This window comes from Antechinus flavipes, chromosome 6, assembly GCF_016432865.1.
Source record: "Antechinus flavipes isolate AdamAnt ecotype Samford, QLD, Australia chromosome 6, AdamAnt_v2, whole genome shotgun sequence".
In the NCBI taxonomy this organism is placed as follows: domain Eukaryota; kingdom Metazoa; phylum Chordata; class Mammalia; order Dasyuromorphia; family Dasyuridae; genus Antechinus; species Antechinus flavipes.
The window spans coordinates 74432487-74448154 of NC_067403.1; the positions used below are offsets into that span (position 1 = coordinate 74432487).

The 15668-nt window shown below is 35.5% G+C and overlaps 1 protein-coding gene across 2 annotated transcripts in view; it reads left to right on the forward strand.

Annotated features, from left to right (window-relative positions):
* Nucleotides 1-15668, forward strand: part of ARHGAP10 (Rho GTPase activating protein 10) — a 345140-nt gene that overhangs the window by 187144 nt on the left and 142328 nt on the right. For both annotated transcript variants that reach the window (XM_051966160.1, XM_051966161.1), the window contains exon 13: nucleotides 1861-1926. In XM_051966160.1, the coding sequence (XP_051822120.1) occupies nucleotides 1861-1926 (66 nt within the window). The remainder of the gene's footprint in view (nucleotides 1-1860; nucleotides 1927-15668) is intronic.

Sequence of the window (15668 nt, forward strand, 5' to 3'; positions counted from 1 at the left end):
CATTTGTACTCCTTTGTTTCTAAAATAGTACTTGTTCGGACCAGCCATTTTTCTATTTCATCATATCCTGCTTTACATTATTCCCTAATAATCAGAAATGTATGTATCATAAGTATTCTCAAAGGGAGTAGCAACTCCTAAACTTTGAAGTCCCTGAGAAAGACGTTTTCATATCCAAGAGCAGAGTCTAGTAAATATTCTGATGTCTTTTGGGAGAGGGAATGCAAACATCGATTAAAACAACAACAAACCACCAAACTAAAAATCAATATTATGTCAAACTATGACATCTGGAATGGATTGTCTGATCACTTATAGTGTGTTCAACAGAGAGAAATGTTAAGAGTGACATTGACTATATTCTCTTGATCGAGCAATTTGGAATTGTAGCTTTTATTGTAAATATGATTTTTGTAAGATTGAAATGCATTTAAGATGCAGACGGCTGAGTTATGAACTTTGGAGAGATACCATGTTCTAGTGCGTAATTAATATCCAAAAATTTATGTGTCTAGATGAGCCTTGTAATCAATCTCATATAGAATCAGTTAATGAGCCTTAAATATCAATCTCAGAAAGAGATTGAGAAGCATCAAATTGCTTCAATTTATAGATTTATTATAGTGGATTCCTTTCATAGTTGTATCCATTCATTCAACAAAACCTATTTTGCATATCTTTTAGGTATCAATCTGAGGGCATGGGGCGACATACAAAAATGAATAAAACACTGTGTGTCAGTTAGAAACTTATGAGTCTTTTGTGTCAGGAACTTTTCTTTTCTTTTCTTTTTTTCTTTTTTATTATAGCTTTTTAGGGAACATTTCTAATTGCCATTTTGAAGAACAGAACCTTCTCATGTGAATGGGATAATCTGTGATGGTTCCCAACCAATTTATGAGTTTTGGCACTCTGAAATGATAGGTAGACATTGGGTGAGCTATTACTCTGCCACCCCCATTAAAACCCCAGCCAAGGGCCCTGGACCCTGATGTACATGCCAGGATTTGATGGAGATGAAATGCTGACCCCTTATGGTGTTACTGGCTTATTATCTATTTGATGGATGGGGAGTGGCTGCCCACACCCACCTGTGCTGATTTATTCAGAATTCTCAAGATGGATTCTGTTGAGAGACAAAATATAATCTTTGTAAAGACAAATATTTATTTTGAAGAAAAGGAAATTATTCAACACATTCTAGATTATCTAGAATATATCTAGATATTCTTGGCGTATTTAGATTATTATACCCTGTCTACTAAATGATTTTTAGCTTTTGAAAATAGTATTAAAATGATTAAAAACACTTGGAAGAATGGTATGAAACATGACTTGCAAAACATGAGCTTTTATTAAAAATATTCAGAGGCCTTGCTTTTCTGAGCCAACTTTATGATTTGCAAAATTGAGAAAAAAAAGATGAATAACATTTGCCCCTGACCCACACTGAGGACATAGCCTTTTCTTTTGAAGGACCATTTAAGATGCTGATTTTCTTCTTTTAATTTTCTCCAGAGCTCTTGTTGGAATTTTGTACAAAATATACTCAGCCATTTGGAGATGAAGTTTTTCTTGAGTTTTTTAATCTATTTGTTTTTCAGTGCTGAAGAAGATGGATGCTCAGTTAACGACCTTCTTTAGCATTTTAAGTTGTTGTTAACAGTAAATATACTGTTATTCTGAATGTGTGCTCCAATGAATATACTAGGATCATCAGTGTAGATCACTGCTGTAGCTCAACATGTGGCCTTTAAAAAAGAAATGGTTACATCAAAATGAGCCCAGATGTTATTTTTCCAGCTCTGTAAGGAAGAAAAATGTGTATAATTCATGATGTGCTTAACATTTTCCTTTTAGGTGCACAACTGGATAAGATCGGATTCACAATTCTCAGAAAATGCATCCGTGCAGTTGAAACACGAGGTAACGCTGTCTGCCTGAATCCTTTTATTCATTAAAGGATATGAGTATTTAAAAAGATCTGATATGCGTTGAGAATGCACCCTGCTTTTGAAAAGGACAGGGCATCGGAGGAGAAGAAATGAATAATAAGCATGTTTCTTTCACTGAGAGACACGGGGTTCTATCTCTCTAAAGACCTCAAACTGAGTTGCCCTCAGTGAACAGTGGAGATAACATGTGTTATTATATCACCATGTAATAAATGAGAGGCTGTAAATATTCAGAGAAATGCTGGGACAATGGGCTGATTATGTGATGAATCACTGGACTGCCCATGTGTCCCTTGGTATCCTTATGACCTCGGGAGTGATGGAGGAAGCTTCCTGGGTGGATTCATTGGGAGGTTGTGGATCCAACCCACCCAGGAGGGCAGGCAGTTCTTTGTTAGTAGAGAGAATATCCCTATCAGTTTGCTCATAGGCCCATTTAGGTATTTGAGATTGCTTTTTTCCCTGCTTTTAGCTGGTTATTTTGTGTATGTGTGTGGACATCTCTTTGATCGTTTTCTTTAGGAAAATTTGGAAGACCCATTTGCAATTCAGTTTTTTAAAATAGCATTAAATGCTTACTGTGTATGGGGCATTGGGTACACAAAGATGCTGGCTAGACAAAGATAAAGTTTATTATCTTTGCTGTAATTTAAAAGGATACTGGATTTATTATCCTGGTTTGTAGTCGTGCGAAATGTCTAAGGAGAAATCATACAGAATGCTGTGAGAGGTGTGAAGGGAGAAGGATCGTATCTAGTTTGGGAAATCTTTGAGGAGGTGATGTCCAGGCAAGGCCATGGTGGAAGAAAAGGATCCAAAATGTGGTGGTGATGGGAGAATGCTTCTCAGAACACACTGTGCAAATATGTGGAGGCAATGGAACTGGGAAGTAAAAAATAATTAAACCAGAATATGAAGAGAAACAAGTAAATAGTGTGGAAAGGCCAGTTTGGCTCAGCATAGTGGTCAGCCAGCAGTTGTATTCTGCTTTTATGCTCAGCACTAACTCTTAAGAAAAGACTCTATCTCCCACCATCTGTGAGAGCATCAGAAGTGCCCCTTTATGGGCTCTCTACATTACAAGAAGGCCCTTGTACTTTGTCCATCATATAAGCAAACTGAGGAAATCCAAACATTTGGCCAATGTGAAACGGACTGTTTTCAAGGACCTGCTTCCTAAGTCCTATTTGTCCAGACACTTTGCAAGGTAGGAATAAGCAAAATATTTGACTTGCTCCTCTGTTGTACATCCCTGTTTGTCTAGATTTAGACAACATCACAGGGGACAGCCAGACAACCCCATTTTCTGTGAAACCAAGGCTTTGTCATAAAGCCAAAATTGCCACCTGTGAAATTAGAATGCTGAATAACGGACGTACAAGTTGCTTTGTGATTTGGATGCTTGCCCATTCATAAGAAAAGACCCAAATTCAGAAAGCCTTTTCTACCAGACTCTTTAAACAGCAACACAGGCTGAAGAATTTTCATTCATTTTTTAGCTGTATTGGATGGACCTGACAACTTTCTTTTTGTTTCTGATCTTTCCAGGTTTCTGTAAAATTTTAAAATAGTTCTCAAATGCTACTTAGCGTGCGGTCTGCGTTTTTGTTGTGGTGGTGGTTCATAGCTAGCAAAGAGACTGATTTTCATTTTCTCCTTTGTATGTTTCTGTGGTTCAATTAAAAATGGAAAGGATATCCTTCTCCAAAGGGGACTTTTATACTCTCTACTTAGTTTATGTGTGTAGAGATGAAATCCCTTTTTCTTCTGGATCACTTGATGGTTATCAGAGTTTTGCATGTCTTGCAATGAGTAGACGTAAGTGAACTTGCATATCATTTTGTGATATTTTTCTAGAGAAAAATACATTTGTATAAATCTCTTATTAGATGTTTATTTTTTATCCAATAGTATTTTATTTTACGGATATATGTAAAGGTAGTTTTTAATATTCATTTTTATAAGATTTTGAGTTTCAATTTTTTTCTCTCTCCCTCCGTCCCTTACCTCTTCCCCCTTCCCAAAATAGCAAGCAATTTGATACAGATCATATACATATCATCACTTTAAACATTTAGATAGTAATCATGTCATGAAAGCAAAATCAGAACAAAAGGGAAAAACCATAAGAAAAATCAAACAAACAACAAAAAAGTGAAAATAGTATATTTTGATTTGCATTCAATCTCCATAATTCTCTCTCTGTATACAGATGGCATTTTCCACCCCAACTCTATTGGAATAATCTTGGTTCACCATATTTCTGAGAAGAGCCAAGTCTTGTGTCATTATGTATACTATTCTTTTGGTTTTGCTCACTTCACACAGCATGAGTTCATAGAAGTTTGGGTTTTTCTGAAATCGGCCTGCTCATCATGATTAGGTAGTAGTCCCTTTTAAAATGTGAATGACCTTAAAGTACAGCTAGTCATTCATTTGTCCCACAGCTGTGAAATAGGTTTTTTCTAGATCATCATCCCACAATCTTATTCAGCTTTTTTCTAGTGCCGCCATCCCATAATCCTATTCAGCCACATCAAAGCCATTCTCCATTTTGTATTACACGTTTGTAAATTTTAGTCTCTGTCTCAGTCCTAAAACCATTTATTGAGTGTCAGCTGTATGCTGTTGCATGCATGGTTGCCCTGTGTATTGACATCATTCTAATTAGTCTGTTTATTCCCTCTTTCAGTGATTTTTTATAGTAACAAGGCGTCATAGAATGAATCAGTAGTCCTTAGAGGCTCCCTGTAAGCTGACTTTATGGATGAAGAATCCAAAGGTCAGAAAATTTAGATAATTTGCTCATGGTCACATAGGATATGAGGCTTAGTTTATTAATTTTTATATTAAATTTTTATTATTTTATTTTAATTAATACATATAAAAATAAAATAAAAATAGTTTATTAAATACTGTTCATTATTTTAAAAAATTGTTAAATATTTTATTAAATCATTAAACTGTTTGGAGTAGTGAAAAGAACACTGGAGTTTAGATTTTAACATTGCAACTTACTAATTTTGTGACCTATGAATGAATGAATAAATGAATGAAAAAATTATTAAGGACTTAACCATGTGCCAAGTTCTGTACTGGGAATACAAATAGGAAAAACTAGCTTATTTTTACTAACCCTCATTTCACTTTGGGGGGGAGTGGATTGGGGTTAAGTTCACCCTTGCTTTGAGATCTCTGTAAGTCTAGATCCACAGAGCTTGCAGGCAGGTTGGAGATGGAAGGTAGGGAGAAAATAGAAGGGAGAAGAAAAGAGAAGGGTTACCTATGAAGAAACAGAAAGAGGTAGAAAATGAGGAAAAGAATCACAAGTACAATTAGATGTATGTGAACCAGGGTCTGAAGGGCAAAGAAACCAAGATTTTTTCAGGTCAACAAGGAAAAAATATTTATTAAGCACTTATTGTATTCTAGGGATTGTGCTAAGTCTTGGGGATACAAAGAAGCCATCAAGAAGCTCACAGTCTTAGGAAAAAAACAACTTGCAGACAACTATGTACATATAAGATATATGCAGATAAATTGGAGATAATTTCAGTAGGAAAGCACTAACATTAAGGAAGGCTCCTTGCAGAAGGTAGAATTTATAGTTGAGCCTTGCAGTAAGGCAGAGATGCAGGGGGAGTGAATTCTGGGCATTTGGGACAGCTGGTAAAAATGCCTGGAGTAAGAAGATGGAGTCTTGTTTGAAGAACAACATGAAGACCATTGTCTCTGGATTGTAGCTTATGTGTGGGTGAGGAAAGTAAGGGAGACCAGAAGGAATGAGGTTAGGAAAGGCTTTAAAAGGCAAACTGATTTTTTGTTTAATTTTGGAGACTCTGGGGAGCTACTGGAGTTTATTGAGTTGGGATTGGGGATGGAAAGGCGAGATCTACACTTTAGAATTATTTAGAATATTAACTTAGAATAATAGAATTTAGAATAATAAATAATGAGCAGGCTGATTTCACAAAAACCCAGAAAGACTTATATGAACTAATGCTGTCTGGAGTGAGCAAAACCAAAAGACTTGGCTCTTTTCAGCAATATGGGGATCCAAGATAATTCCAATAGAGTTGGAGTGGAAAATGCAGTCTGTATTAACTGGCTTAATGCAGGTTGAATTGGATTGGAGGAAGACCAAGCATCAGGATTTTGGAATAGTTCAGATGTGAGATGATGAGATTCACACTATGGAGTAAATGTACAGAGGTGTTTTTCAAGGTAAAATCAGCAGGACTCAGCAAAATATTGAACATTCAGAGTGAGAAATAGTTGGGGATGATATCTAGTACCAGTGGGACAGACTGGAAGAATGGATGGTGATGCTTTTGATGGTAACAGGGTTTGGGGGACAAGAGGAGCAAGTTTAGAACATGTTGAGTTTAAAATGTGTGTGAGTAGTAACACATTTTTGTTTCATGTTGGAGGGATGAATGAAGCAAATTTCAAGCCACTCTTTGGGGATTATTCTTGCTTTCACTCAGCCCATCCATACATGACTTATCCCTTGTCGCTCCTCAGCTCCTTTAGCACTCATAGTCTGCTTTGTTCTATGTGGTTTTTCCTTTTGTACATAATTGGATTTTAATTTGTGCCAAAGACACCCAATTCTCTGCAGCTTTCCTCCTTTGAAGTCTTATGGATGTTGTTTTTCAAACTCAATAGTGTCAATCTTCTCTTGGCTTTTGAGTGTTCCTGTTTGACCTTCAGAAGACCTCCACTGGACTCCAGTGGGCCATCTTTAGTCATCCCAATGTATATCTTGCCATTGGTCTCAGATAGCTCTGAAGGAGAAAGTGAGCTCAGCCCTACCTCACTTAAATCCAATTCATTTGCATGTCATGGGATCACCTCCCTGATGTGGATCTCTTGAAGGACTCCCAACAACAGAAGCTCAATTGCTTACCTACTTCATTGCTATTTATCCACTAGATCCCTTGTAACCTTTAGCTTCATCTGCCCTACTGGATTTTGGCTGTGAATCATCCTCACGCCTGCCTTTTCCATTTTCCTTCCTCAATAGCTCATCAAGCATGAGTTTCCGTTCCCTGTTGTCCTTCCTCTATTTCCCTAAATATAGCTCTTCAAAACCCATCTTCTCTTTTTTCCCCTTTTCTCAGAGGAATTTTTTTTCTCTCTAAAACCCATAAATTTGTGCTGTTGTTCCTATCCTCTCCCACTTGCTGGAAAATCACACAATTATTTCTTTTTCTTTTCATCTTCATTCTCTTCTCCAAAGGTTCATCAGCTGTTTGTTGTTGCTGTCAGTGGTGATTTAATTTTTTTGCTTTTTTTTTTTTTTTTAATGACACAAAGGTTGCTAGTCTTTGAAAAGGACAGGTCTCTATAGAACTTTTCAGGTCTTCTTCTATTTCTGTTTTCTTTTCTTCTTTTTTTTTTTTTTGTTCATGATTTTTGAATGAGCTTTTCATTTCCTCATCACATTTAATTTTCTGTACTCTTCATTCTCCCCCATTCATTTAGCTGAAAGTTCTCTTTCACAGGTTAATTGTTGTTCCTTGGTCTTCTTTGTCCTTGACCTCTCAGCATACCAAACTGTTAACCATCCTTCTCTTCTTTGGAATCCTTTCTTCCTTTAACTTACATAGAAACACATTTTTGCTTTAGCTTATGGGAAAATACCTTTCTGCTTTTCTTCCTGTTTGATCAATCCTACCTTTTTTCCTGCTCATTCCCTAAACATGAGCTTCTCCCAGAGATCTTTTGATCCTCTTTCATCCCTTTCAGGTGTCTTGGCCATTCCAGTCTCCTGGTATAGATAATTGATGCTCAGTTTTCTGTCTCCAGCCCCAGATTTTTCCTGAGTCTTAATCCTATTTTTTAAAAAAACTTTTACATTATCGCATGATTGGTTTGTTGTGACATTAAATTGAGCATATCTAAAATTGAACTTAATATCTGCCACTTCCTCATCTTTCCCATTTTTGTTATGAAGAAGTAGAGTGTATGTCAATAGCAGTCATTTCTGTTTTGGCCAGAACCTCTGAGGGTCTTGCCCTACCAGAGTTTTTTATTTAGATTTCTATTTCTATTTTTATTTTTTTATTTTGACTAGATGAAAGAGGCCATTCTTTGCCTCAATTGTCCTAGCCTTAATCACTAAATGGATGTGGCCTCAGTCAAACTGTTGAAGACCTTAGCTTAAAAAGACCAAAGGTCTCCCGTTGCATCCAGGACCATCTCCAGTCTTTCTGATCTATATCTGGCCACTGGATCCAGATAGCTCTGGAGGGGAAACTGAGGCAGGTGACCTTGCCTAGCCCTCCCTCCCTCAAAGCCAATTTACTTGCATGACACAGCATCCCCTCCCTGATGTCATGGTCCCCTTTGAGAATGAAGCAACTATGATGTAACATATAAAATATATATATACAGTAAATGTATATATTGGGTCAATATATGTTAAATATCATAGAAATATATGTATTATATAAAACATATTTATGGGGCATAAGTAATATATTCTATAAATGTGTATATATTTTATAGTCTAGGCATGAATATATATATGTATATATATAAACTATGATGTATATTTATATAATAGATGTTTTATGATATCAGTAGATAAGTAGCTGACTAGATAATATAAGCTAATATTAATATTATATAATTGATAAGATTTATATATTTTATGTTATAAGGTGATATAGAGAAATAAATTATATAATACATAAAATATGCATCATAGACAAAATACATATTATAAAATGTATATAATGTATAATAAATGTCTATACACATACATATTATATAATGCATAAAATTATATAGCGTGTAGACACACATACATATACATATACTACACATGAAAATATAAGCATGTATAGACTATTGCAGTGGCTTCCGGATTGGTCTTTCTGCTTCCAGTCTCTTCTTTGAATTCATATTATTCTCTTCCCACTTTTCCTTTATTAAAAACAATAGAATAATTAAGAGAATGATACCATTCTCATTTCCTACTTAGATCTCCACTGTCTCTACTAGGTAAAGTTAAAATGAGCTAGCCGTTGGAAGCTCATCCCCATTCAGATCCTATTCTCGCCACCCAGCTCTGTTTCCTTCTGTGACCCATCAGAAGTCTCCTTTCATACTCATTGCTTTGCAGGCAGACCTCTCAGTGTGCAGGATTTGGATTTATAGGACCTGGCTTCTTTGCCATCTTCTTTATCTCTGTCTCCCTCTTCTTTCTCGACATCATTGTCACCTTCTTTGTCCTTTGTTGCCTTCTTCTTCATCGCCTTCTTTGTCTCCTTCATCACCTTTTTGTTGTTTTTCTTCTTTCTTCTTGTTCTTATTCTTTTTGTGCTTGTTCTTATTCTTGTTCTTGTTTTTGTGCTTGTTCTTTTTATGCTTGCTCTTGTTGTTCTTGTGCTTGATCTTATTCTTGTTCTCCATCTCCTTCTCCTCTGCTGCCGCTGCCTCCTCCTCCTCCTTTTCCTCTTTCTTCTTCATTGTAGCCTTTGTCACCTTTTTTCCCTTCTCCTCCTCTCCTCCCCCTCCTCCTTCTTCGTTATAGCTTTCTCTTCCTCCTCCCCTCCCCCTTCTCCTTCTTCCTCCTTCCATATTTTCTCTTCCTCCTTCTCCCTTTTCCTCCTTCCCTTTTACCTCCTCTTCTTATCTTTCCCCCTCCTCCTTCCTCCTTGTCCCTTTTCCTCCCCTTCCCCTTCTCCCTTCTCCCCCTTCCTTTTTCTCTCCTCCCTCCTCCTGCATCATTTAATTACCTATATGACTTTGGGCACATTGTTGAATGTCTCTGGCTTTAACTTCCTATGCTAGAACACAAAGAGTCAGATCCTGTGATGGCTGAGGTGCTCTCTGGCTCGGTCACTTGCCAGTCCTTTCTCTAGTTTTGTCTTATAGTTTTCAAGTCCTGCTCATGTACCAAGCCCCAGCCCCCATCCTTCTCTTCAGGGAAACATTTATTGTCCATATTGCTCATTTGATAACGATGTTACCCTGCTTGGCATTAGTCAATTATTCATGTTGTGAAAGAAAAACAAGCTGTATTTAGCTGGAATCTGTGAAACACAAATTATTAATATACCGGCGGTTTGCCTGGAAAGAGAGATTCTGACCACCAGTTTCTCTTGCTAACCAGAAAATCCCTCACACTTAAGCCATATCCAGGTGATATGTTATCGTTTCAGTCTTGCAATCTGTCAATAAACATTTAATACCTCCTATGTGTTAAGCCCTTGACATACAAAAATAAAATGTGAAGCATTCCTTAACCTCAGGGCATATTTATATCTCGACAGAAACAAAAGCAGCCATGGAACAAAAATGAAAAAATTCTCCAGTAGCAAAACGTACCAAAATACAGTAAAGATTTTTGAATTCTTTAGCAAAGTGAATGATGGTAACATGGATGTGCCCATGAGGAAAATTTGTCTTCTCAAAAATTATGGATATTTCTTGGCTTGTTGTGGTCAAACTGTGAACAAAGAATACTTTCTGAATTTTGATTTCGAATGGACACTATTTAATTACATTAGACCAAGGACACAATTACAGCATTAATTTTCTATTTTAAATACATATTTCATATGTCTGCCTTATTTTTACTTTTTGGTGGTGTTCAGTTTTGTCCAACTTTTTGTGACCCCACTTGTGGTTTTCTTGGCAAAGATACTATAGTAGTTTACCATTTCCTTCTCTAGCTCATTTTACAGATGAGGACGTGAGGTTATAAGGTTAAATAACTTGCCCAGGGTCACACAAGTAGTATCTGAAGTTGGATTTGAACTTATCAAATGAATGTTTCTGATTCCAAGGCCAGGACTCTATCCACAGAGCTACCGAGCTGCCCCTTATTTTTATTCATAAATTACAATTACAAGATCCAGTCTTATAATTGTACCTTTTTCAGCAACCAACTGCCTTGAAAATCTTGTTTGATAAAGACTTGTGTTTTGATAAAGAGATTATAAGTAACTTGTAGCATACACAATGTAACATATAATGATGTTATAATATATATTTATATATTATATACAACACATAATGTATATGTATATATTATGTGTATATATTATAATATATGTATATATAATAATATATATAGTAATATAATGATGCTCATAATTCCATTTCAACCTCCCCTCATCAATAAATTGCTATCTTATATCTTATATGTAAATTTTATTATGAAATATAAGTCACAATGCTATATATATACATATATATGTGTATATATATAGGATATAATAAATAGTTAAACTTTTGATATTATAGTCAAATAGCACTTCAAGATTTAGACATTTTAAATTTAGTATCCATATTTAATAATTCAAGGTAAATTATTCAGTAATTCATATTAAGTTGTTCAATATGAATTCAGTTATTCAGTATTCAATTGTTTAATATTCACAGCAATCTTGGGAGACAGAGAAATGCAAGTATTATTATCCCCATTATACAGATTAGGATGTCGAGGCTCCAGAGAGATTGACTTTATTACTCAGGATCACATGGCACACAGTTTGTTAGTGGCAGGCATGAAAGTCAGATGTTGCAAAAGCTCTTGATTATAACACAACCAAAATCCATCAGATTTTAAAATCTTTGACAGTCTCTCTACTTCTAGACCCGGCAGTCACCAGGTTTTATAAAAAAAAAAAAAAGTGTGTCTGGGACTGGGTTAGAGTTCTTTACAGCTTTATTTGGATATCTTCCTTATAATATTGATAAAATGAAATGTCTCTGGGGAAGAATAGTGAGTTTTTCAGTTTCATTATTTGGAAGCCATTCCCTTTATTTTAGGTGTCTCCCTCCTGCTCACCTCAAGACCAGGAAATTGTGTTTCTCTAAAAATATATGTACCTAATCAGTTTCATGTGCATTCATTGGGAAATGTTCGAAATCAATGCAAGAACACATCTCTTTATGGCTGTTAAACAAACATACATCCTCACAGAAATTAAATTTGTTATGCCTCTTTTGTTTATGAAGTTTATCTCTTTTAGAAAACCTTCCATATGTAAAGAATTTGAATATCCACTTTCATTTCTAGGGCATGGAATTAAAATGTTTGTCTGGGCAAGCTGTCAACTATCAAATGCAGAATTTAAATTAAATTCAAATGAATTGATGAGATAACACTAGAAAGCCTTATACAGTACAAGTTAGAATGATCTTTGGTTACTCTAATTCTCCAGTGCTACACTTCCTTCCTTTTCAAAAGGAGAATGCTAAGTAATTTTTTTTTTAATCTTTTGGAATTTGCTTACAGAATTGTTTCCTTCTCAAGTATTTTTGTCCTGCGTAGAAGCTCAAGGTGAACACTGATGGAGAATTATCTCTCTTAGTCTCAATATTTATCATTGAGTTAAAAAAAAAAGACATTTAAATTGAACTTGTAACATATTTTATTATGATTGCACATTAATCTTAAATTGTCCAGGGGCAAATTATATGCAAAATCAGGAAAATAAAAGACAGCTGTCTCCTGAGATTTACTGTCTCTGGAGTCCATTTTTTTCTCTTATAATTTTTTTTTTAAATCATCAGACTAGGTGTGAGGTGAGTGTGGGTGGAAATACAGGACAGTCTTATGTGGGTGGAAGCCGAGAAGAGTCTTATAGTGTCTGCAGAAATGCAAATGTAAAAACAGAGCGATAACCAATCCTAGCAAGTCATGAAGTGAATATTCATGTTCTTTGGTAGTTTAGCTTTTTTTTTTTTTTTTTTTTTTTTAAATCTGAAAAGCCTTTAACTTTCAAATAGGTTCTTGTGGCAAATTGACAGCAAAGAAACCTACTCTATTGTTGTATTTCTCTGACAGTCCCTGAGAGTGTGGTTTGAGGTTTGGTTTGTGATTGCAGTAACTCTGATGCATATAGGTTGGTTTTACAAGGGAGTTAGTTTTCTCCACTCATTCTAAACCCCCTTTTCTGCCTTTTGCTGCTTCCCATTTTTTCTACCTTTCTTCTTGAGTTCTTTAGAAGGTGAATAGAGAGAAAGATAATAGGGCTGTATGTAGTCATTACATGAAACTATCTTGTTACTTGGGTGTGATTGAAGTGGGAGGAGGATGACAATTGTATGATTTCAGAAAGCTCTGGTTCTGTATTTAGAAAGGAAAAAAAAAAAAGTGAAGGCTTAGTATACCATTGAATGCCAGGTTTTAGGAGCCCGGTGTGGAAACAGAAAAAGACATTTAAAAACTCTAATATTGATATGCCAAAGGAGGCAAATCTGTCCATTGAGGGGATCCATGATAGAAAAATCAATGTTATTTTTAAAATGCTAGTACTGGTTAGTTACCAGCCTGTCTATAGATAAATACTTCTTTCCCAGTCATTCATATTAGTGGTGAACCTGGAATTTGTGTAAGGAAATAACGCAAGTCTCTCATGTACCCATTACTTAAAAGTTTTGTTTCTTATTTTCCTGTTACTTTGTCAAATACATTTTCATCTTCCTCGAAATGGAATCCTCTCTTATTACAAATAAGTAAACAACCCAATATAATTCTGTAGTTGAAAAGAGTACTGTACTTTTCAAGAAGGGGATTCTTGCCCAAATCCAAACTCTGCCACCAAATAGCTGTGTGACTTTGGAGAAGTTCCTTTAATTTCCTCAATTACTCTTTTTGGGTTTTTTGCTGACTCAGACCCTCCTGACTTTAAGGCTGGTGCTCTGTCTACTGCACCACCTAGCTGTCCCCCTCCTCCCCCATTACTCATTTTTTAATCAATTTAAACAATTACTCAATTTGACTCCATGACTTCTAAGTTACTTTTCAACTTTAAATTTCTATCAGCAATTATCTATACCTGTATTCCATTACCTCTCTGATGAAAAAAGCATATTTTACTATGAGTTTTCTGGAATAGAGATTAGACAGTATGTATAATCTGTGATCTGATGTACTTTGATATGGTTAATGTGATTTTAAATAAATTTTTAAAAATTTAATAATAATTAAATGTGGCTTAGTTTAAAAAATTTAATTTACTAAAAATCATTTTTATATTCATGTTGTATGTTGTTGACATACAAATGCCCATATTTCTCTTGATTTTTCATATTTAGAGATTTGTGTAGCTTTGGAGCTACTATATCATATTTCATCGTTCCATTTGTTCAGCCATTCCTTCATTAGCAGACATCTACTCCCACTGTTGCTTTTTTGCTACTACAGAGAGTTGCCATGAATATTTTAGCTTATGACCTTTCTGTCACCAACTTTCTTCACTAGGAGTGAAATCACCAGGTCAAAGAGAATGGACAATTGAGTGGCTTTTCCAGTTCCCTGGGCCGGCTCATAGGGCATTGATGCAGCAGTGTATTTCTGAAGCCAGAGTCCAGCCAACATTCTTTTATCTTGATCTTTTCCCCTACCTGAGATTCTAAACAAACAGTAACATTTGTTGGAATCTCAGCATTCCCTTTCTCAGCTTCTAGTTCTTGTGTTCTTGAACACTGAAATAATGAAAAGGCAATTAATAATAGGGGAAGACCAAAGAGTAGTAAGTGGTAGATTCAATCCCACTGTGTATAACCTGGGCTTTTATAACTCCAGGTAGAGTGTACTGTACAAAATTGTTTTTCTTTCCTTGACTGATGCTGCTATGGCTGGCTTTAGGCAAACATAGAGACAGATGGCAGCAGTGAGACATGGTTTTTAAGTTCCTCATTTGTAACCAGTATGGTTTTAATAGAACTGATGGAAAGAAATCCTAAAAGAAAGAGGAACGGCAATTTGGGTTTTACTCTGAGTTTGGGACAATTGATTTCCCTTAGCTTTGTTTTCTGTTGAAGTGTATTTGGCTAATTTTTTGGCTGCTTTACAAACAGATTCAGAAGATTGACTTTACTCATGTAAATCTTCCTTTTTTTCCATCACTGATCTGATTTGATTGTAGATTCTTTCTTCTTCTTCTCTCATATGCTGGATGGAAGAGTGTCTTTTTATTCTTCTTTTAAAAAATATTTATTAATTTTCAATATTTATTTTTATAAGCATTTGATTTCCATTTTTTCCCACCCTTCCTTCTCCCCTCCCCAAGAAGCCAATCAATCTGATACAGGCTGTACATATAACAAGATGAAGAATTTCTTGATGGCATATTTCCTGAGACACATGCATACTCATTCATTCTCATATTCCCTAAACCAAAACTCAAATTCCCTAAAGTCAGCCTCGATTATTGGCTTAGAAGCAGCATTTAGTCTATTTTTCTTCCTCTCTCCATCTTGATTTGTATCTCTAGAAATAACAGCCAATAAAAAAAGTCTGATGTGGAAATTGTAGAATCATAATTCTGTAACTAAAGCACTTAGTCCTTCCCTTTGACCTTCTAAAGTGGATCCATAGACCCCAACTTAGATCTGGGGACAGATTTCAGGGAGCTTATCAACATGGATGGAAAAAAAAGATTGTTATTTCATTCATTTAGTTTTTTACACATTCATTTATTTCTTTATGCCATTTATTTGCTTTTTTTTCTTTTCTTTTTTTTTCTTTTTTTTTGCTATGGCAATTGGGGTTAAGTGACTTGCCCAGGGTCACACAATTAGGAAGTGTTAAGTGTCTGAGGTCAGATTTGATTTCAGGTCCTCCTAGGCTTCCCTAAACTGCCAGAAGTTGCATGGAAGGAAGAAAGGAATCGGAGAGAAACAAGAATATCATAAGCAACTACTGCATTTCCGAAATTGTGCTAAATTCCCTACCATTGTTAT